General features: G+C 39.5%; 1 protein-coding gene across 3 annotated transcripts in view; it reads left to right on the top strand.

Moving 5' to 3' along the window:
• Window positions 1–4461: 4461 nt before the first annotated feature.
• Window positions 4462–24691, top strand: part of pxylp1 (2-phosphoxylose phosphatase 1) — a 34956-nt gene continuing 14726 nt past the window's right edge. The window contains exons 1-3 of one of the 3 annotated variants that reach the window (XM_074679603.1): window positions 4478–4581; window positions 7634–7712; window positions 13813–13959. In XM_074679603.1, coding sequence (XP_074535704.1) covers window positions 13878–13959 — 82 coding nt within the window. In that variant the 5' untranslated portion in view covers window positions 4478–4581; window positions 7634–7712; window positions 13813–13877. Of the gene's footprint in view, window positions 4582–7633; window positions 7713–13812; window positions 13960–22672; window positions 22810–24691 lie in introns of those variants that run through there. The other 2 variants (XM_074679601.1, XM_074679604.1) reach the window with 2 other exon arrangements.

Here is a 24691-nt window from a genome sequence, read left to right as displayed (position 1 = left end):
AGAACCCACACATGCACAGGGAGAACATGTAAACTCCACACAGAAAGGCCCACCGGCCGAGGTGGGAATTGAACCAGTGACGTTTTCGCTGTGAGGCTGCAGCTGTAACCGTTGCGCCACCATGCAGCCCTCTTGATGTGATATTATGAATTATTCCTTATATCAACTTTTTAAATGAAATATCTGAACAACTGTAAAATCACTGTACTATACCAGATAAATCTTCAGGCTGCAAATTCATCTTCTCTGTTTTGAAGGTTCTGTGAGAAAATTTTAGTTTGTGCTGAATCTGGCTCCTCCTCTGGACTACATGCTATGTCTCATCTCTTTGCTGGTTTTGTTCTGTACATGAGGTCATTATTATTTTTACCTCCGCCAAGGACGTTAAGTTTCTGGGAGATTTTGTCTGTCTGTTTGTTTGTTTGTTTGTTTGTTTGTTTGTTTGTTTGTCTGTGAACAACATAACTCAAGAACAAATGAACAGATCTTCATGAAATTTTCAGGAAATCTTCAAAATGGGATAGTGCAGAAATGATTAAATTTTGGAGGTGATCTGGGTCTGTCTGGATCCAGGACTTTTTTAAAGAATTCTTTATCATCACTCCATGATAAATGGTCAGATTGCTTTGCAAAACAATACAAGACAAGGTCACCATAATTTCTGACAGATGTTAAAGTACGATCCAGATCCTGGCAATATTCTAGATACTAAGATGTGTAAAATGAAATATGTACTGGGTCATCATCATTTTCAACACTGTCAGGAAACAAATTATTGTACAAACTTGCAACTAACACCAAACTGTATGGTATAAATTCATTTAGTTGTTATTACTTTCATGTTACTTGGCACAAAATTCAATGGGTTTCATTTGTTTTGTTTGTACTGAGATAAATCAGGAGTGCGCTTCCAGAAACATATTTACATTTTTGAGGATTTCCTGTATTTTCATACAGAAGTGAGAGTTTTGAAAACAGGAACAATCAGTCTGTGTCTGGTATCTATTATATGGGGAGTTAAGAAGAGGGAACATGTTTGCCTGTCTGATTAGAAACTTCAGGACTGGTCTGAACATGAGGTGACTGCAGCTTCTCAAGACTAATGTTGTGACAGACTTTTTGGAGGGCAAATATAGTTTTTCTGAGAAAAGAAAAGAAAAGAAAAGAAAAGAAAAGAAAAGAAAAGAAAAGAAAAGAAAAGAAAAGAAAAAGCATTTCAGATAAAACAAAAACAGTAAAAGTCTTGGTTGACTTTTCCTACATGTGTTCGTCTTTGTTCCCTAGGCCCCTTCCTCTTTCCTCCCCTTGGCTGTGTGATGGTGAGTCACAGCTGGCCTCAGTCGCTTTACAAATATACAACACAGTTGGTTGTAACAGGCGAAGACATTTGATAAATAAACCCAAACCTCAAAAATAAGATGGTCTCACCTTTTCTAATGTGACTTATCACCTTCTCTGAAAGGGAAAAAAACCCCATCTTGCTTCAAAACAGCAAGAAGCGTTTTCAGTTCTGACTCCTGTAATGTCAACATCTATGAGGATGTTCCCTCAAAGCAAACACATCAGTGGAGAAAACATGATAGAGATGTGGAAGTGAACAATGTGATCACTCCACTTATCCTGAAAATATTCAATCTTTTAGGTTGGTTGAGCCACGTTCACCTGACTTGTCCAGAACGTCTTGTTTCAAGTTATTCAAAGGCAAAAATGAGGTCTGAACTGCTTGTAACAAGTTAAAAAATAATCTGCCAATGGAACATGAGAAGAGTTACTTGAATTGAGACATTATTCTAGTTAAAGCAAATATTAGAGCAAATTTTTCTAGTTCCATTGGCACATTTCTTTTTTTACTTGTAACAAGCAATTCAGGCCTCATTTTTGTCTTTAAAGAACTTGAAACAAGACATTCTCTTGAACTGACCAGTTGAATGTGGCTCATATCAAATATGAAAAGACAATTTTTACTTAGAATAAGACAAAAACATGTGATAAGATTTCAGTTTTTTTGCAGTGCGGGAAACGTCTGCTCTGAGTCAAGATGAACACATTTAGCTGTGTGTTCACACATGCAGGAGTTGGAGGGTTTTTCAGAGGAGTGTGAAAGTAACTTATATCTGTAAAACCCTTCAGTTAGTTCTTTCAATTTTAGATTTGATCTATTAGTTTTATTTTCATTTGACTGTAGTGACTTGCAGAACCTGATGCCAGAAGATTTCAGTGAAAACATGACGGATAATCTCTTTAACTGTGATAACATGGATGTTATGAAGTTTCTTAAAGCAGTATTCATCTCTCACTCCTGTGGCTTCAAAGTTAGCCTAACAACAATGAGATGAGTGATGCAAAGTAAACTGACTGCTCCCCTCCAGACTCAAGCTGTCAGTCCTGTAGTGCTGCCGTCTGTTTGTCACTAATCAGTGTCATCCTCCCTGCAGGCTGCACGCCACAGTCTGCTCATGTGGTTAGCACAGAGTTTACTCACATTCAGCCTCAGTGAGAGGGAGATGAGAACTGAGATGTGACTCAGAAGCTGGAATGAGCTTATAATGGTGCTCAGTTATCAACAGAACAACACAGTGTCTCATTGCCTTCTTAGTCAGCTTTCTCCATGGAACCACAAACCAAAATACTTTTATATTCCAGCTTTATTTGACTGTTATCAAACACTTCAGTCAGCGCTTTATGTGTTTTTTGTCAGTCAGTTTAAAGCTGCTTATAAACTGAGTCCCCAAGTCATCAGCAAGTTCAGAGATCTAACACAAAAGGGCTATGGCATATATCCTGACTTTGAAAGATGAAAAATGTCTCAACAGTAACAAAATTCCAAATGCCATTTTTTCATCGGCCTACAGAAACAGAAAAAAAAAAAAAACACTCAGGAAAGACATTATATTTCAGCACCGATGGAGCTACATTCCTCGACTGAAAATCAGGCCTTGGTTTACAAAAAGCTTCTTATTGCTCAATTTGTTGCCTTGTTAATGTTGATGCAGAGCTGCTGGCAGGATGTCAGGCAACAAGCCCAGATACTGACTAAAAGATCTTGTCAGATTATGTTTTCTATTTCTGTCACCAGGTAGCATTTCTTAGCCTGTGTAACTGTCAATAACAACCAAGTGGTAGCAGCAAGCTGGAACCACAAGATAGACCCATACAAGAGCCATTCAGAGATACTAACCAAGAAATTGTAAATTAAACTCACTCTGAGGAAAGCAACTGTAACATTTACAGCTTACCGTCAGATTGCCCATTACACTGCAGCAACACTGGTATGTAATAGGGCCTGCAAGAAATCACAAAAAGTTGCCAGTTATCACCACCACCATCCTCATTTGTACAATAAACGTGACAACACATCAAGTCAGATGCTAGCATTTTATAAAGCATTCCCAGTACTTGCAGTTTAGGTCAAGAAATTGGCATCATTGAAAGCATCTTTTATTATTATTACTATTTTTATTTTTATTTTTTACAAGAAAGGGGGAAATGGAGAAAAAGTTCCTATGTCATACAGATCTTATCAAAATGTCTAAGGAATTAATACACTGTGAATCAGCATTTTTTTAAAAAGTACACAAAGGAACACTTTGATAATATTATTTTGAAATATAAAAGCGCTTCGAGGAAAAATGAAGTTGATTCATTAAACCAGAACAAGAAAAATGTCAGTGTTAAAGGGCCTTTTATTCTCCTTTACGATTAAATGCTTTTAAATAAACCGTATCTAATAGACTCAGAACAAAAACCTTGAGGGAAAATGTGCATTGTCGTTTCAGTACCAGTAGATGGGGCAGCGAGTTTGAGTTTTTTTCACTACTTGACCAGAAGCCAGTTGGATAGACACACTTTTTCCACTACCATCAAGCTAAAAAGAAAAACTGAAGGGATACCGGAAACTGTTGCATTTTGCGTACAAAATAAAAGCACGTTTTTGAACGCTATACCTTTTTGTATTATCATCTACTTTACAGTTTATTGTATATGGAAATTCTGCATCTTAAATATTGTGACTTATCATATCAAACTAGGGTTTTCTGAACGCTATCACTGTGAATCACTTTTTTTTTTTTTTTAGTTTTTACTGTATTGAATAAATCTTTGTGGTGCTGTATCTAGTTTCCAGATTTTCAAGCTGTTTTGACAATATGCTGTTTTAGTAGTAATATCCTGTAGACATTTTTTTGTAAATCACATTGAACGACTGAAGCCATGTGATCCTCATTCTTATAACAACATGATATTGAGGTACTTTGGAACACGCAGACATCACTGACAGAGTAATCTGGAGGTTGGCCACACTGCAGGTGACAGAACAGAACACATGATTTGACATATTTAAATGATGACCTGAAATGGCCATCTCTGAAAATATTACACTGCCAACAATAAATATTAAAACCCGCTATAGTTTGCAGATGTATTATTTTGAAAGCAGATACCGGAAGTCTTGCTTCCTGTTTTGTGAATTTGACACCGGTCTGCGCCGCTGTGTTGGCAGTCCGTTGTATCGAAGACAGCGAAGCGCTGGATTCAAGTGTTTAACCTGGTCCCCTATGGTTCTGAAATACTCAGTCCTTGCAGGTAAGAAAGATGTCAGAGAATCCGAGCATTGGACGCTTAGAAACACGCATTTACCTGTATTTTTCATGCTTTGTTCGTGTTCTGCGGTTGAAACGGTTGTTGAAGTGTCATTTTAATTTCACGACTCGGTTGGTCTTTTGTTGAATAGCAACACAAAGCTACACATCAGCACCGTTGCATGTTTCGAGTCCTATTTGTGCAACAAGTCAAAAGAAATAAAGTTTGGAGAAGTGCGCACTAATGTAGAAGAATAATGTGGCAGCTCTGTCAGCACCGTGCAGCGCTCTCCTCTGGGATCACGTCAGTTAGCTAACGTTGATTAATGAACCTAAGTAGCTAGCTAACTGTTAGCTGACTAGTTAACTAGCTGAGTGGTAACCAGACGATTATTCTACAAACATAAGCTTTAACATTGAAAGCATGCCATAACTCGGTTATTCATTGTTGTATTGCTTCATCACAATCAAAGTAACTCATTGTTGTAACAGGTAACATATTATAGATTATAGTGTCCTCTTGTGTATTTGGCGATCAAACAATGCAACAATGGTATGTACAAACAGTCCTCCCGATCGTAGATTATGATTTGAGATAATGTGACAGGTGTGGATAAAAGTTGACGTTTTATTTTATGGTTTTTTGTATATATTGATCAATTAAGAAAGGTTTTGTTGGGAGCTTAAAATGCGTTGAGAATCAGTTTATATACATACATACATATATATATATATATATATATATATATATATATATATATATATATATATATATATATATATATATATATATATATATATATGTATATATATATATATAAAAAGCTTTATTGTGGTAGAAGGTTGAAATAAAATCTGTTTTTTTTTTTTTTTTTTTTTTTTTTTGCTTACATTTAAATAAATGCTTAGCAGGGAACAGCAGGAGACACTAAAATCTGTTAATTCTGTTCAAAGTAAAGTCTAACGGTAGGCTCCTCCTTCTGCTTAAAGATTACAGATTCTTATTAAGGATGGGACAAATACCAATATACAAAATATTTAAAGTTCACTAGGCATGGAGCCTTTTTTTTGGGAACTTGAGTCGAACAGATGAGCCCAATGCACCAATTCTTTGCTGCTGATGACTGATCTAGCTTCTTGATCCCTGATATCAGAATTGGATCAGTACATCCCTAGTCCACATTGTCTAAGTGAAGTGCAAACTCATTAAGAGCCATGGTTCACTTCATATCCGTGGTGGCGGTATGCTCAAACTCCAGCTGTCTGTGCTCTTGCCACATAAGAATACAGTTTCTTCTTTCTCAGTAAACAGTCTCAATATAGGCTCAATCTTAGGCCCCATACTTTTTAACGTATACATGCTGCTGCTAGGAAATGTCATCAGGAGACATGGCATCACTTTTCATAGTTACACTGATGACACACAGCTGTACATATCCATGTCTCCTGATGACACAGGGCCAATTGATGCCCTTTTAAATTGTATTTCTGAAAATAAAACCTGGATGGCAGAAAACTTCCTACAGCTCAACCAGGACAAAACTGAGGTTTTAATTATTGATCCTCAGGCTCAGGGAGAGACACTTGTGTCAAAATTACAAAAACTGTCTTTAAATCCTTCAAATCAGGAAAAAAAAATGTGGGCGTTATTTTTGACTCTGAGCTCAGTTTTATTCCACATATTTAACATGTAACTAAAACAGGATTTTATCATCGCTAGAGTCTGCCCGTTTCTCTCCCGTGCTAACACAGAGACACTGATGCATGCTTTGATTTCCAGTTGTATTGACTACTGTAACGCCCTGCTTTCTGGTCTTCCCCCAAAAATATCTCAAGCTTACAACTTTTACAGAACTCAGGAGCTCGTGTGCTGACAAAGACCAGGAGGCAGACACATATTACACCGGTTTTAAAATCATTGCATTGGCTCCCTGTGTGTTTTAGGATCAATTTTAAGGTCCTTTTAATGGTTTTTAAATGTCTTAAGGGTCTTGGGCCTTCTTATCTTTCCGAATTGCTTTTACCATATGAACCCTCACAGACCCTGAGATCCTCTGGCACTGGCCTTTCAATAATCCCCAAAGCTAAAACTCGTGTTTTCGGTGAGCACTGTGGCCCCCGTTTGTGGAACATCCTGCCAGAGGACCTGAGGGCCGCAGAGAACATTCATATTTTTAAAAGCAAGCTCAAGACCCACCTGTTTCATTTGGCTTTTAACTAACATCTCCTTTTATGCTGTTTTGTAATATTAATTTTTACTGTTGTAATAATCTGGTGGGTGGGTGGGTGGGTGTCTGTGAAAGTTTGTATGTGTGGGGGTCTTGATGGGGTGGGAATGGGTATGGGTTATTTTTAGACATGTAAAGCACTTTGTGCTACATTTTTTGTATGAAAAGTGCTCTATAAATAAAATTTGATTAATTGATTGATAAACGCTAGACCCTTTTTAGTGATCCAGATCATCCAACTCAGAAATAAACGGCTCTTTCAGCTCCCAAATAGCTGTTCACAGCACTGGCTTGTATTGTTAACATAAAGGGAACCAGCTCTCAGTGCTTGTCCTCTGTGATCAACACATAACTGTATGCACCCAGCCTCAGAGTGGATGCTGTCTGCTGCCACAGTGCTGCCTTCCTGCTGTGTAGTGAGGTGAAAAAGCCCATTTTCAAGTTATTATCAACGTTAAAAGTCAGTTCAATAAATTGATGCAGTTAGTTATCAGTTAACAGATGTGCGCCTTGCTCTGGTAGGGATGTATGATGCACAGTAATGGATTTTTGCAGCTATTTTCAGACTTATATCAGTTGATATTGATTTTGATGTGTGCACACATCTTTATTTCATTCTGAGGAACACCAAGTCTGTCTTAGAATGAAGTTGTTACTTTTGTTATAGCTGTAAAAGAAACAAACATAAAACAAGAAAAAACATTTGTTCATACCTCAAATGATATCAAATACAGAGGTAGTAATGAAAATCCAGTGGATTACATGTTGTTGATAAATTGTGCAGGGTCACAACACAACACACTGATAAGACCCACACTCTGTTTCCAGATGTCTGTGATGAGGCCACTATGAGCAGCATTAGCGAGGAGCCTCTCTTCGTGACTGAAGCAGAAGCTTTGCAGTTCAGGTGAGGCTACAGCTGAGGAGTAACCCCAGACAGGCACAGCGTAGCGAGGCCCTGGGTACATCATTAGTCTGCAGAAGAATGCATCCTCCAGCACACTGAACGGCTGGCTATCAGGAGCAATGAATTCAACGATTTGTATGTGGAGCTCCCTCATCTTTGCGTGGTTCTATACTTACAGTTAACACTTAAAGTGAAATAGAGACTGCTGACTCAGACTTTTCAGAAACTCTTGGTGTTGTTCAGTATTTTGTTTCTTGAAATGCACGGTTAAATTGGTAGTGTTAAAAGACTTGTGTAGCTCCTTCCTGCACAAACCATATATCACATGCATTTGTGCTGGTGCAAACTAGTGATGCTTCAGTTTTTGTAAACATTAGCAGATAATTTCAAATTCCCCAGAAGTCAAATTCTGAAACTTTTATGCATCCTTAGTATTTCATCAGTATCTTTATTGGGCCGTATTTTCTCAAGTTGTGCATCTCAAATTTTATGCAACTAAAGCTCAGCAGTTACCCTTAAGTCATTGGTTGCCAACTTCATTTGTCTTGTGTTTCCCCTGATCCTTTTTAGTCATGCTGAGTTCCCCCTCACTCATGTCTGTTGATAATTCTTTTAAAGTAGAATGTAACACAACTGACCATTACATGGAAACCATTTTAATTAGGAGTGTAACGGTACACAAATCACGGTTCGGTACGTACCTTGGTTTTAGGGTCACGGAGCGGTACATTTTCGGTACAGTATAGAACAACGCAAAACCATTTGCTTGTTTAGCATGTTTAGTAAACCAAAAACTTGCCATCATACAGCAAGGGGGGGGGGGGGCTCTTCAAGCTCTGGTTGGTCGTTAGCAGCAGCCATGATGCACAATTCAGACACAGGCTCCTGTGGCTACGGAAGAAGCTCTTTGATATTCATCTTCTGATTGGCTCACCGTGAGACGTCACGTCCACATGATATCCACATGATATGCACATGATCACAAAGCACGAATCACAGACCACTTTCCTCATGAATATTAAAACGCCTTCCCTGCTCAGCCAATCATAGACGAGTGCTCACGTGAATATTAAAGAGCCATATGCAGCGGCCAACGTAAACTTACTGTACTCGTTTGAATACAGCACTGTACCGAACCGAACAGCATTATAACCTCCTCTACAGTTGCCATGCTTGTTTTTGAGTTTCATTGTCATAAACTCTTGACTCTGGGCTGCCCCCCCCTGGTGGATGCATTGGTTGACTGCAGTGCCAACATAAGGGATGCGTGGAAGTATGTGAGCAGTGGCGGTAACATTGTTTGAAAAGGACAGATACATTTTCGTACGTTAAGGGAGTATAATTGGGGCTTTATTGTCTCCCTTGTGGAACAAGTTGTAGCGCACACGTCCCATTTTATTTAGGGATGGGCGAGTACCGATACCAGGTATTGGTACCAGGCCGATACCAGCCATTTTTAAGGGTATCGGTACTCATGAAGGCTGCAGATACCAGCAGCAGATACTCTAGGCAAGAAAATCTCATGCTGAGCAAGTCCTCCTCTCCAGTAGTTGCTGCGATTAACACCACAGCAAATGTGCATCAGGTTCCATTTAGACGACATTAATGAACCAGGGAGAGTTAAAAGAAAAATGGTTTTATTTTGCGCTTTTAATATTATAATTTTTTAAATATTTATCAAAAAAAAATCTAAACTCAGAGAGAGTTGTTTGTGTTTTATGTTGGCCTTAATGGCACAGTGACTGTGCTGTCTTGGATCACAATAATCTGTCACTGTTAATTGTTAATTTGAAAAGTACTTGTGGTATCGGTACTCGGTATTGTTGAGTACTTAAGAGAGAGTACTCATACTGGTATCGGTCTGAAAGAAAGTGGTATTGAACATCCCTAATTTTATCAATAGGCTTATCTAAATACTTGGAAATAAATTATTAAATGTTTCCGCATACCCCCTGCAATATGTTCCTGCACCCATAGGGTATGCAAACCACTGGTTGGGAATCACTGCCTCAGGTGATAATGTTTTAAGCTTTTCATCTCTTGATTTTAACTTGCTTTTCTCAGTGAGAAGTCAGACTACACTGAGCCATTTGACTGGACTCTGCTGTGACACATTCAAGAACTACAGGTTAGTGTGCACATGCCGTGAAAGCGTTCAGCTTCATTTTACAGCACCTTGGTCAGACATAGGCTGAAGCGAGGGGTATTTTTAGACTGCCTAATGGTAGGTTTTATTGTGTAGGGCAACATTTACTGCCTTACTCTGAGCTGGTTCCTCCCCCGTGTCTCTGTTTGGTTTCCAGCCCTCTGCCCTCGCGCAGACTTTTCATGGAAACACATAAGTGCTGTGTTTCTACTGGAAACTGGCACAGACCTTCACAGGGCTGTGCTGACAGGAAACAAAAGACACTAAAGAAACAGCATGTCAGCCATTATTGAGATGAAAAGCACATTTTTACTTGTGTCAGTCAAAGCTGGAGAATGGCAGACAGGAAAATAAACTTTAATTTAAAGTAACCGAGACATATGAGCAAGGAAGAAATAAATTGTTGCAGTATCAAAGATGTCTTTAGGAAAAATACCTGAGAATATTTTTATACTCCACACCAGTTCAGGTTTTCCCTGCATGGTCTGTATCTCTGGTGTTTACAATCTTAAATTTAAACAGCACAGGTTTTAGCTGCACTTTTTTTTTCAATCTGTCAGGTCAATCACTTCCTCTATGTCTGTCTTGTGGATGGATCTGACTGCCCTTCACTCTTCCCTATCTATGTCAGAGCAGATGTTGTCAAGCTGTGAGCTGCACCTCTCAGGCATCATGGGAGATTTGATGGCAGGGTTGGCAGTATAGAGCGATGTGAGGCAAAGATGAAGTAAAAGGGAAAGGAGCATGAAGTAGTTCACAAACTCTGAGCCAGTTACTGTCTTCTCATTGACACAGCAAGAAGGTCTACATTTACCTAGAATTGATAATTATAGTTTCCTTTAAATGAGTCACTTCCTTGCTTTGAAAACGACAGCTGCTTTTCAGCTCAAATACAGAGTTGTTTACTTTTCATATTAGAGTCCAACTAGTCTCTCTGTGCTGAAATATTTTACTATCACTTATGTGTCTTATCAATAAGTGTAGTTTTCATTTAGCTCTGTAATAAAGTGAAAAACTCCATGACAGGCTGTGACTTTCAAACTGCAATGATGAAATTATGTGGGATAAATCATTTACCTTAATGAAGCTTAGCACATAAAAAAGGACATTTGTGTGTTAGATTATTTCTTTTATGTAACAATGCTTCTTGGCAATAAATCTCATACCAATGGAAAGCTAGTTTATTTGCTATTGTGTATGGTTCTTCCTCAAACTACTGAAACCCCTGTTTGTTAAATCGATAAGTTGTTAGATCGCCAATATATCAAGTTTCTTCAGACTTTGATCATCTAGCCCATTAAAGAAGAGTCATTAGCAGAAAAAGCTGTTTGGCATCTTAGACTGTAAAAAAAATGGACGTCATCTTGCTCAGCTCGAAGTCAGGTCTCTACAAAAACTGCTCCCCCTGGTGGCTGGCTGCAGTATAGGTCAAAAAATTTGGCTTTCAAGTCATTTCAGATGGGCTGTGGTCAAACTTTAAAACAGCAGTACACCTCGTAGAAATGTTTCTCATGTCTAATTGTTGTGGTGGTTTGAAGATAGCATTTGGCTGCCTTGTATTTAAGTCCTCTTTATTCTGAAATGTTTCGTTTTCATTAGTTATACGAGGTTAAAAAGGTTTTCGGTCACGTTTAACAATGATTGACAGCTGCTGTTCTTGTGTATTCTTTTCGTGGATTGTAAAATATGTGAGGTAGGGTCAAGAAGTGTTTAGACTCTCGAAAGAAAAAAACAACGGTAAATGGCAGAGCCACACTGTCCACTCTGTACAGTCTATGTTTGGCATCGGCAAAGAAGATTTGGCAAATTTTTCCTGAGTGTAACCCACACACTCTGCCCAGCTGCTCATCCTACAAGTGTTTTTTTTTGCAGCTGTGGCTCCATTTGAGGGAAGTTCACAGGCTTTCCAACATTGTACCATTTTTTGACAAGAAACATTGCTAGAAATGGTAAACGGACCACTCAAGACTCTTTACACTGCTAGTCTCATTCACCACATTCACACACTGATGGTGAAGAGAGTTCAGTTTGTACCTCCACTCATACCTATTCAGACACCACTGAGCAACAATGGTTACGTTTACATGTAGTCAGTATTCATGTTAAGGCCAATATTCCAGTTTCTGAAACATTTGGAATAACCTGTTTACATGCGTAGGCCTTCCTTTTTACATGGCACAGTGATCAAAATAGCGACACACAGACAACATCTCGACGCACGGAGAACTCCATGACACAGTTTGTGTCATTTTCACTCACTCACTCACTCCCTACTCACTACTCACTATGTAGTGAATAAGATGTAATGGACTATATAGTCCACTCAATCAGCTAAATTAAAGCAACATTTTGGACACTACACTTTCACTCACCAGCTGCTGACAGTGAGGTAATTACTCTCGCGACATTCATGGATGGCTGGGGATTTGCAGTTATTGTTTTTCTTGAACACTGCAAAACGGTATTTATTTCGATGATTAGTAACATTATACTTAGCTTATTTTCCACAACAGCCAAATGTAATAGAAACATTTATTAGACATTACTTTTAAATAAATAAACCATATATTTGCGCGGAACTTATGCTGTGTTTGAGAATTACAAGGTCCAGTGAATGCATCACCCATCACCCGTGATGAAAGGTTCAGCGGCTACTGTCCGTGTTGTTTGTTTCTCTGCTCGAAGTTGAGATTCGGATTTGTCTGAAAGTTAAACAGAGAGCTAAGTGTTATTCTCTGACAGTTTTTAATGTTGTTTCATGGTATCAGTAATCACTAATCATATAATCAGCCATTTCTTCTGTTTGAACCGCAATGCATGATGGTATATATTGCTCATATAGTGAGCATCGCAAATACACTACTTTTCAGAATGCATTGTGGGACACATTGAGTGGACTATATCGTGAATGACCACGCTCACTCAGATTTCAGACAGCACTACAAAATGGCGTGTTCACTAGTGCACTATATAGAGAGTGATTTCAGACACAGCCAAAGATTCCTTTTGAACACGACATGCGCAGAATACAAACTAATGTTCCTTTTAGTGGGGATATGTGGGCGTATACGTGACCAAATATTCAGGTTAGTAAAGGAGCAACCTTGGGGTTCAGTGTTTTGCTCAAGGACACTTCGGCATATGACTGCAGGGGCTGGAATCGAGCCCTTGACTTTTTGATTGAGAGGTGTCAACTCTACCACTGAGCCGCTTTATTACAACAAAGAAATGATCCATCAAACACAGATTTCTTTGCTTTTCGTGCAACATTTAATTGTTTTAGCAAATATAACTTACTGTGCCTTGTCTTCTGGATCCATAATAAATTCATGCACTGTTGTTTTTCACTTCAAGTGCTTGAACCATTACATTTTCTTCATTCCTCCCTTGTGTCAGCCAGCTGACCTCACAACTGCCATCAAATTGACACCAATTATTCTGATGAAAGCTGACATCTGGGTTTCATCTGACTGGGCAAATGTTGTGGAAACACAGCCAACGCATCTTTGGCTCGGCCTGATTTGGTCAAATGTTTGAAAGCTGCTCATGAGTGCTTTTGGACTGTGCATAAAAGAGCTTTGTTATTGTTTCCTTTGTGCATGTTCAAATAGCACTGATGATGGAATTAGTTTTTCTTTGTTTGCAGAAATAATCAAGTGCAGAAAAACAAAGCTTTGAGTGGTTTTAGAGTTAATCATCAAGAAAGTTGACGGGCTGGACAGGATCTGACTCAGCAGTTAATCTGTCTCCGCGTCAAAGTTGAACTGACAGTTTTCTGCCCCAGAAGTGGTTTGCTATGTGTAGTTTCATTTATTTGAGTGGTATTTAAAAGGGAACAGCCTTTGCATATTCATATTTGTGTTACACAATTCACCATGCTGGATATGAAATTTTACTTCTATTGTTATCAACATCAGTGGATGAGTCTCAAGACGTCACTGTCTTTCTGTTCAGGCTGCAGGGAAGGGATGTGATCTGAATGGCTGACAGAAAGGGACGTGGACCAATCACATGATAAGATGCTGGCTCGAAACCGCTTCCTCCTCCTGGTGATGGTGGGCGGAGCTGTGCTGGCCATCATCAGCCTGAGCCTCCAGTTCTGTAAGTGTTTTAACCAACACAACTGTTTTTTTTGTATTTGACCCCTCCCTACTCGATCCTCTTTGAAGTCCTGGGCCTGCATTCAGATTATATTATGGGAAAAACCCTCAACAGAAAAGGTGTTCTGCTCTGTTGTCTGTATTTGTGTTGTAAAAATATGCATATCCTCTTTCTGCTTCCCCATTCACGTGACCCTATTCATTTAAAACAAAGCAGAATCCTCTATAGACCTCCTATAAATATCCAGCACCAACAGAGGCCCCTGGATGCTCTGAAGCGGTTTTACTCTGAGCTGCACACTCACATCTGCTGGGGAATGCATAGGTGTACACATCATTGTGCCTTTTCCCTATTAGGTCATTGTTAAGCATCTCCTGGGGGTATTGTCTAGACAGTTTCTCTCTGCCAGTCGCAGTGAATGCAAGGAAACCACGGCTCAGTGAATGGAGACGTCTCTTGGGCACTGCAAACCTCACAGTCCAGGTTCTAAATAAATGGTTGATAATGCTGGGAATAATTATTTTTAAAATGTTGAGCTGAGTGTCTCTCTGATGTTTTCCTGTGAACTGAAATGCAGTGGGGATGTGTGAGTGGTGATGGTAAGCCCGTGTCTGGACAAGTATAGGATTAAACTGGCATAAATCATGCTCCAGCACACACAGGATTACAGCGACGTGCAATTTGCAGTGCATGTTTTCCAAGATTTTGTGGGCTGTCTTTCATCTGTCTTTTTAAGATACTGTCCCTTCATTTAATTAAAACATGTAAGCTCAGCTTATTAATTTTTCTTTTCATCTTTTCTCTTCTGTAGCTACAAACGCCACACAAGATCAGTGGTGTGAAAAAAAAGAATAGAAGAACAAGCTCTTGTATTATTTTGTGTAAGCTCACTCTGTCCTAAAGTAAAGGCTTGCCTTCCCACTCATCACTCCCTACCTCCTCACATCCGCCCCCCTCCTCTTCCTTCACTCGATGATAATGCTTGACCATGTGAGGGGAGGTAGCTGTGTGCTGTATGTTATAATTACCTTCCTCTTAAACCAGCCCTGACCTCCTGCTCTGTAATCTTCTCCTGCTGTAAAACACTCGAAGGCAGAAAAGGACACACATGAGAGACAACCCCCTTTGAAATCAGAAGTGTAGATACATCCACACCTGTCTGTGGAAGGTGATACCTTGTTTTTTTCCTTAAAGGGGACATATCATGCTGATCCCTGATTTAATACTTACATATAATATAATAAATTTAAAAACAAGACCTTACACCCTCTGAATTTTCAAAAAATGAGATATTGTATTTTTTCTGATATCCTAGAACGAGATTTGATGCCTCTGAAAATAGGTCATTGCCAGTTGGCCGCGAGATTCCGACCTTAATGACGACACGAGGATCCTTTCTTTTTACTGGAGTAATCTGATAAAGCAGCTCCTCCTCTGTGATGTCAGTTAGTCACACAACCGCCACCGAGGGATACACCCACCAAGAGCCGAGCATAAACGGATAAACTATACATGTTACAGTACTGGTTTGACTCACCACACTGAAGCGTCCTGACATGATCTGTGTCCAGGTGGATTTTCTTCCTCCTGAGCTGCAGAACCGTCCGGGTCTGACTCAGGGTCCAATACAAAAGGACGTATCCTACACTCTGCCATTTTATTACTGCTATCAATGCCTTACGGTGAAGTTTTGGCAAACAGCAAACTCGCTTGGTCTGCTCCATTCAATGTGGCCATTTTGTAAATACTGCCATGCTGCAAAAACCGCCCCCTGGCTCTACCCCCTCCGCCCCTCTGATAGAACTGACCAATCAGAGCACAAAGGGTTGTGACGTTGCGAGGTTACTGGAGGTCATTCTCGAGACGGAGCGTTTCAACAAGATCTTCAGAATGGCCTAAACTGAGGATATTGAGAACGCTATTGTGGGGCAATGAAGGAACTAAATAACTTGTACTGAGGGCAGAAATGCTTTACAGGCATCCTAGTCTGGCATAGTGAAAAGGAGAAACAAGCATGATATGTCCCCTTTGAATTTTATATTTAGTTTTTTCATGGCACTGTGAGGACTAAAAGTGATTTGCTCAAAATCCACAATTCAAGATGAGATCATCAGCTCCAGAACTGGTTATTTCTGAATACTGTTTCTCAGCATCTGCGGTTAGGATGATTTTTCCTCAGAGAACATGAATCTGTTTAGACCAAAAAGTCTCTTTTTCAACACAGGCTGGCAAAGTTTAGCTGTCCAGAGCAAAGCTTGTCTTTAAGAAAATGATTTTGTTGTAATGTAAGAAACTGGAGATGGACTGGTAAAAAGGAAAAAGGAGGTCAGAGCAGAAGAAGCTAAATAGGAGAGTGATAGAGTAGCTCTGAAACACAGGTTAAGCTGTGATAATGTTGATTCCAACCCACAGTCAGCAGTTATTCTGCAGTGGTCTGTTCAATCTTGAGAGTCTATCAATAAAATGAAGAGCCAGGTTACGTTAGCTCTGCTGGTGAGTTTGGTGTTGGTAGACAAGCAGGTAGGTAGGGATGGGTACCAAATTAGTTCCTTTTTTTTCAAATTAGGTATTGAATTCTGTAGTACTGAGTACTGATTCATGCAGAATTAAATAGTTCCATGTTTTGGTATCTGAACTTGTCCTTGTGACTGTGTGGGAGTGGAAGAGTAGGTGATTTCCCATACTGGAAAAGAACACAACATTGCAAGTTTACAGTAAGAAATACATTGAAAAACTTCGAGATTTTGTCATTAAACAAATTAATATTTATTACCACATAAACACACACACAGAAGTACCAAAAAATGGTACCCTTGACTACCAAGACCGATTGCCAGGTACCGGGGATCAGTACCGTATTGTTTCAAATGGGAAAGGTACCTAGACTAATGTTACATGTTATGGACATGTCTCAGAGCACTGGGCTGTGAGTAACACTAAACAGAGAATAGAATTACTTTATTGATCCCAAACTGGGAAATTATTGAAAGTTCACAAACTTTGATCATTGTCACATTTCAAACAATAGCGCTTACAAATAAATACTTTACTTTGTCACTTTGCTCCAAGGGGTTAGAAAGAGGCTCTAGATTCATTTGCTGGCGAAACAAATGCACACCCCTTAAAGAGTCCCATCTGTGCTCATGGTAAGTGTAGTCCTTATCCCAGAAAAACATGACTGATTCTGCACAAAGATCTCATTGGTCAACAGCAAATGCATGCATGCAGAGCCGATCATGAAACTGTCCCAGCATGAAATACAACAGCATTAGCATCTATGCTATCACATGTAGCACTAGTTTTGGGTGGCAACATCCCTCTTTGATATGTGGCCAAACACTTTAAGACACAGAGATCAAATCAATACCTAATGACCTTCCATGGACGTTAAACATTATATGGAAGGATTAAGCAGCCTTCCTCAATAAAGAAGCTTTTCCTGATGCCACAGTTTGTTGAAGAGCTTCACAGAGGAACCAATTTACAAAGTGAAGTTTTACCCACTGATAATGGAATCTGGACTAATGGATGCTATCTGCAGGTTTTTAACAAAATACGAGTGCTCATTAAACTAGATATAGTATTACCCCCTGTATTGTTATCATAAATTATATCATCTTTGTTAAGTTCCTGAAGCTGAGGGTTTTGTTGAAAGTTTTGCATGATTGAGGTTGTCTTGCATACTGTGTTTCTGCATCTTTTATGGAGAACTGGAAGGCACACTTACAGGCTTAAGTGTGCTATCGTAAAAGGTGCTGTTGTGTTTTTTTCTTCTTCCTTGTTCAAAACAGCCTGTCCTTTATTTTTAGATCAGTAGTACTGTTGGAGGAAAGCTGCTGTCATCATTTATTCATCATACACACTGTAGAGAAGGATTCAAGCCATTATCCATGAAGAGCATGTGATAATAGTGTGTCGAAGAGGTTCAGTTTTGGTTTTGGTTCCACATTTGTGGTTATTTTTGAAAACATCATCTTTATTCTTTCTTTTTCAATCTGTCTTATCTATCCCACTTGTCCCGTAACAAAAGCAGACTCATGTAGTTGTTATTGTTTGAGGACTATTATCACGAGAGCCTGAGAGGCGGATGATACTCAGTGGTAGAGTAAATGTCACATTGGCCCCAGGCCACCTCAAATTAATACAGGACTGCTGCAAACACAGCGAGGGGCAAGATGTGCTCTCTGATTGTCACATGTGGGACTCCCAGAGGTAAGTGACGACAGCTCGGAGCCATTTCACAAAGGATGAGTGTAGAGAAGGAACTAGAGTGACTGAAACACAGAGAAAGGGAACTATTTTGGGATGTTGGTGGTGGTGGTGAAGAAAAAGGTGAAGCAGAGCTTGATGTGAGTTAAGTGCTCTAGGAGTGCTGCTGGATTCACAGTGAGGAAGGATGTCATTGGCAGATATAAAAGGAAATACAGAAAGGTTAGTTGCCTGTGAGGAATAACTGAGAGAAAAGGAAAGGGATGAAAAAGCTGGAGTGAAACAAATGAGATGTGGCATTTTGAGGGAGAAGATTTGAAGGCACCCATTAGTGGGATGTCAGGTGATATTTGGTTTGACTTTTTTCACGTTTCCTGCAGAAACAGAACAGTAGGCAGCACCTGCCACAGATCTTTATTGGCTTTGTATCAAAAAAGGTTCAAACAAAAACACAGAAATACTGGATTAGCAAAAGCAGCTGCGATACAACCCACTTGCTAAACCACAGAGGACTGACACATTTAGTCCTTTGGAAACATGATTTAAACCAAGTACAGCCGGTTCTGTTGAAAATGTGGTAGAATTGGTCAATGTTAAGTGGAATTTATCTTATTTTTGTTATATTATGTTATGATATGTTATGTTATGTTATGTCATGAGGAGTTGTAGAAACTGAAAATTCAGAATAACAATGATAACAATGTGGACAGAAGTAGGATGTTCAAAAGTAAGTATAGTCTAGCTAGTATGCTAGCTTGTTGGCTTCTACTCTATTCTGTAACTGAAATATTAGCATTTTACTGTCAGGAGAAGTGGTTTTTAGTTAGAATGACAAACCAGTTTCAAGAATACAAACAGCTATTTTGTCATTGTAGGACTTAAACAGGTTATGGTTGATGAAAAATCTGAGGTAACAAAAACAAATACACAAAACCTTTTTATTTCATGTACTGAGGACTTATCTTGAACAGTTTAGAGCTGTGTTAGAATAGACAAAGCTCAACAGACCGTGCATCGTGCACCTCACAAATTCTTCCCTTCACATTCCTCACATTCTTACTTCCTCCAGTGTTCACACTCACTGTGGGCTCAGATAGAGTGTCCCTGGGCTCTTCAGTCAGGGACAGATAAAGACCTGATGCAAAAGTAATGCAAATGTGTGTTCAGGTCTCGGAGCAGGTTTTCAGTCTTGTTTAGTAATTGTAGATGGCAGCTCCTTTCTGAAAGGATCCCGAGCCCAACCAATGACCAGATGAATGTACAGAACTCAAACATGTCTTTGCTTAAAGAGGGGGTATTTGGCTCATTATTAAGCTTTATATTACCCTCTGGTACCCTCAGTATTTTTATATGATTTGCTGAAAAAATCCCAAGTTTTGTCAGACTGGTGTTTCAGAAAACCCTCTGTCTGAAACAGAGTTTTAGCTGCTGTCGCTTTAAGGCTCAAACCCCCTTCCTTATGTTTGGCTAAGCCTCTGGAGGCTTGTGATGTCATTCTGGTGAGAGTTCAGGTTTTTGTGTTATAAAGTTTTATTGCCGATAAAGTTGAATGATTAATGACCAACCAGGCATCTTTTTGTACAATTTGTAAAAGTCTTTCTCAGTTTAGATTGTTGTTGAAAACATTGGTGGCACTGATATTTAGTTATGGGTACCGAATTAGGTACTTTTATAGGTACTGACCAAATTCTGTCAAAAGTACCAGGTATCGAGTCATGTAAAACCCCAAGGTATCATGTTTAGGTACCTAAATGCATCCTTGTGACTGTGAGGGAGTGGAAGAGTAGGTGATTTTCCATGCTGGACATGAACACAGCAAAGCAAGGTTATATATTAAAGAATAAATTTGTTAAATTGAATTTTTTTTTTATATTTCATCAGTAAACAAATTGATATTTTTTTACCACATGAACACAAAAAAGTACAGAAACCTGGTACCGTTGAGTGCCGGTACCAATTGCCAGGTACCGGGCATAGGTACCGTATCGTTTCAAATGTGAAAGGTACCCATCCCTACTGATAATAGATCATAACCGTTATGCTCTACCATTGTGGAGCTCCATGAGGTAAACAACTACTAACAGACCGACTCAAATGAAACAAGAAACAACCTGAAAGGCTCAAAACTGTAGGATTTTGATAAGACATATCCTGCAGTGAATCATTCAAAAAGTATACTCAAGGACTACACGAAACACAGACACAAAGATCTTTCTTCTCTTGGAGGTAAAAAGGCAGCCCCCCCTCTCTAGAAGTCTGTTCTTAGGATGTTTGTCTTCCTGCAGTTTGCTGGTGGACAGAGTTTCGCTGCACCTGGGATCACCTGGTCAGTTTTCAAGGTTTATTTAAGATACAGCTGCCACCTCATGCTCTTTTTGTCTCATCTACCTAACCAATCTCTACGTGGCACCATGGTTTTGTGGGGTTGACCTCAGCTCAACATGTCACACAACTTCCACCCATCCTGACCACTGACACACACCTCTTCCTGTTTGAACAGTTTGAGTCAGGGGCACATTCTTTTGTAAGACCTTTAGCATTGTTTGGTTTTATGTGTGTTTCTCTTGTATTTTTCATCTTTTGTGTGGTGGTTGTGACATGGTGCTGATATTAAGTCCAGTGTCAGACCAAACATGAGCAAAATCAAACACAGCGCTTGCTAAATATAAACATATTGAGTATCTTTGTGCACCAGGGTGAGGGTTGAGCTGAACTACACCCGTTGATTATGGTATTAATTATAATCTGAACACAGTTTGGGATTGCTAGCTCACATAATGAGTACTTTTGAAACTTAAACATCCAATAAACCCACAGGAGGGCTTATGTTTGCTACGAGGTGACTCTGCTCCCTCTGACTCTTGGTACCACTTCACATAATCATAGACTATAAGTTAATTTCACTTTGCTCTCAGCCAGAGAAGATACTGTATATTAAAGGATTTGGATCAGCATGGGGGCAATCAGGGGTCTTATGAGTTCATCCCTGGGTTCTGCAGCATTGCAGAGCATCATGCTTAATTAAAAGTGCTGAGGAGGATGTTAATCTTTGCTCTAATACCAGTGGCAGCACAGCAGATTGTTTATAAAGTGGAAACGTTCAAGTTCTCTTGATTAGTCCCCTGTGAGCTTAAGTGTCATTTGTATGTGTGCATGAGACTGAGAATGGATTAGATTAAAGCGTGTTGAACGCTGGACAGCTGCAGCAGACCACTGCCATCAACACACACGATACTTTGTGTCAACATTTGTTGTACCTTCAGCCTGCTTTGTATTGACTCAGGCACAAAACATTTGAAGTCACATATGTGTGGACACACCTTCCTAATTTCAGGTTGGAGCAAAGTTTGAGAGTTTCCATCCCATAATCTCCATGGCATGAGCTGGCACAAGTGAGTTTGTGAGCATTTTTGTGGCAGGGCGGCTGTTTTTGAGTATTCCCCCAGCCTGAAGTGAAGCTGTGTGTTTTTTCACACATTGATGATGGTCTCAGCAGCATGTGAGATTGCATGAGGGAAATACAGGGTAAATTAAACACAGATCTTCATTTGGTGGATGGTGCATGCATGATTGCACGTGTTTGTGTTTGTGTTTGTAAGTGGAGGGTAGTAGCATTAATTAAAAAGTTTGACATCTGTGCCACACTAACATTGCCTTCATGAACCTGGTGGTTTTCCCCAAAGATGCTAATTAGAGTCAGATACAGACTGCCAACAAGAAACTAAAAAACTGCAGGTTGAACTTTCATATTGCCTCAAGATATTGTTTAAATATAGTACTTTTTTTTTTTAGCTCTATGAAAAGCTTTTTGTCAGTCAGTAAACTAGAGTTAGCAACAGCGTGTCTTGAAGCCCTTTAAGCTTCACACCAGAGCATCAGGAAGAAACTGATTTTTTTTCTTAACAAAGTGAAATTTTTAAAGAGTCAGAACTTCCCATAACTTCTGCTTCTTGTGAAAATCACATGAATAATAAAAAACTGAAAGAATCCAAATCTTGCAACACTATTTGCACCCAAGATCAAGCTAGCTTTAGCTCATCTAGCATCCTTTCTTGTGAAGCTGATAAAAAACAAACTTAATGAGGAGAAATGCAGGGATTGGACGGACTAACTGCAGGTCAATTTGCGGTCTTCTCGACTGATGATTCAGTTTCTCAACCTCTGGGAGGGGGTATTCTGAGTTCAAGCCCCTCGGACAGCTTCTTATCTTGTGATCTAACTGAGCTTGGTGTAAAGATGGGAGCAGATTTTATCTTCTAAATCAGTTCTCATGTGTACTCCAGCCACATTGAACATGTTCACATGAATGTGTGTGTACTACTACAGTGAGCTCTGTGTGCCAGCGCTGTGTTAAAGCAGTTGGGCAGTGAGTTACAAAAGCCCTATTGTGTAGGTGACTGTGACTGAGTGCTCCCAAAAGTTTGGTTGGTCCAGGCAGACGTGTAGTTGTGTGTGTGTGTGTGTGTGTGTGTGTGTGTGTGTGTGTGTGTGTGTGTAATGGCCGGTAAAGAGGCACAGAGCAGAGAGGGGGACAGGTTGTGGCAGTGAATGCTCCAGTGTGTGGTTGAACTTCAGGGTACAGAGTAGTCGTCAAAATGTTCTCTGCTGCTGCTGGACACCTTTTCTTCTGTCTCATCAGTGGTGAGTTATTGACAGATTATACAGATAGATTTATCATTTCTTACACATAACCTTGTTTTCCTACTAACCTAGATGTCTCTGTAATATTTTAACTGAGATTTCAAATGTGATTAAACTTTTGTTTCTCTGTGCAGTTACTCAAAACCATGCACTTTAAGTGTGTCAGCTCCCCTGTCAAAGTTTTTCCTCTCCTCATTTGTGATCAGGACTGAATCTCTGAACCCCATTGACTGAATTTGTCTGCCTAGTTGCTTTATAGTTTGAAAGAAACAATCTTTTTTTGCCTTATTTTACCGTCAAATGATGGCGAGTCTCAGTCAGTCCCTTCTCACATTTCCCTCTAAAATTACAGTAGAAATGAGTAACATTTCCCCTGATTCCTATCCCTTGTGCCTGATGTGTTGGCTGTTGGAAGAGGTTGGGTAGATTTTCTTCCCTCCATCTCTCTGACAGAGGGGCTCTTAATTATCCTTTCATAATGTATTATCATTATTTTAATGTCTGTTCTGAGCATTTATTTTCAGAACTCAGCATTTCAAAAGACTTGCACTGTGGGGAGAGTTGAGTTTGGCTATCATTAGTATTTACTTGTTAATGCTAAGCATATTTATTTGGGTAAATTACTACATGCCAGTGCAAACCATAGACTGTAAAAAAAATGGACGTCCGCTTGCTCGGCTCGAAATGAGGTCTCCACAAAACTGCTCCCCCTGGTGGCTGGCTGCAGTATAGGTTAAAATTTCTGCTTTCCAGCCATTCCAGATGGGCTGTGGTCAAACTTTAAAAAATGAATACACCTCGTACAAATATTTTCCACTTCCGATTGTTGTGGGGATTTTAAGATACTATTTGGTCGCCTTGTATTCAAGTCCTCTTTTTTCTGAAAAGTTTTGTTTTCATTAGTTATATGAGGTCAAAAACGAGGCTTTACGTAACGTTTAACGATGATTGACAGCTGCCATTCTCGTTTATTTTTTGGGGGGGGATTATAAAATATGTTGGGAGGTAGAGTCAAGAAGTGATTAGACTCTCGAAAGAAAAAAATAATTATTATATTTGTCACCCAGCTCTACTCAGATTCTCCCAGAATCCTTCATTGTCTCTACTGGCTGCAAACTGCTTCAATGGTTGCGCCTGAGACAGGGAATTTTGGCTTCAAAACGGTACAATGATAAATGGCGGAGCCACACTGTCCACTCTATATACAGTCTTTGGTGCAAACAAGCTAGACTTTGCTCACACTGCCATTGGTGGACTGTAGCAAAATTGACACTGTAAGTGTAAGTGATTGAGAGCTCCATCTGCTGACTGGCTGCAGTCAAGGTTATAATGTTAACAGATGGGACAGAGGCAAAACTACAAAACTAGGATACACAAGTAAAGGGTTTCTGTCTTCATGTTTAGTTTTTACTGATTTATGTCCAACGGTTCATTTCTCAGAAAGGGTTCACTATTAAAAAGGTGATTGATTGGCAGCTTTGTTGACACAGCACAGGCTCCTGTTCTGGATTATCACAGTCGAGGAGGAATGGCATCAGAAAACGCAAAACCATTGACATTAGAGTCATTGAACTTTCTGTTGCAATGTGTGTCTGCCTTAAAAACAACAAGGAGAATCTGCTTTTGGCTGTACCCATCTGAGGGTTTTTCAGCATTAACATTTTGGTTAGCAAAAACATTTTGAGTCCTGCAAGCAAAATATAATACCCAAAAGATACAATTTCCCAAACCACAGGTTTACATCATTTCCCCCTTTTTTAGTAGTGGACGGTGAAAAGCTAACTGATTTGCTAACAGGAGGCTGAACAAAGGCAGCAAGTTTTCAGATGGAGATTTTCCCCTAAACTGTAAACTTTAAACTCAGCTGGAGGTTGATGGAGGG

Source organism: Halichoeres trimaculatus, unplaced genomic scaffold (genome assembly GCF_033239565.1).
Source record: "Halichoeres trimaculatus isolate MK-OKI-2021-1 unplaced genomic scaffold, fHalTri1.1 fHalTri1_scaffold_9, whole genome shotgun sequence".
Taxonomy (NCBI): Eukaryota; Metazoa; Chordata; class Actinopteri; order Labriformes; family Labridae; genus Halichoeres; species Halichoeres trimaculatus.
This window is presented reverse-complemented; position numbering and strand designations above follow the sequence as displayed.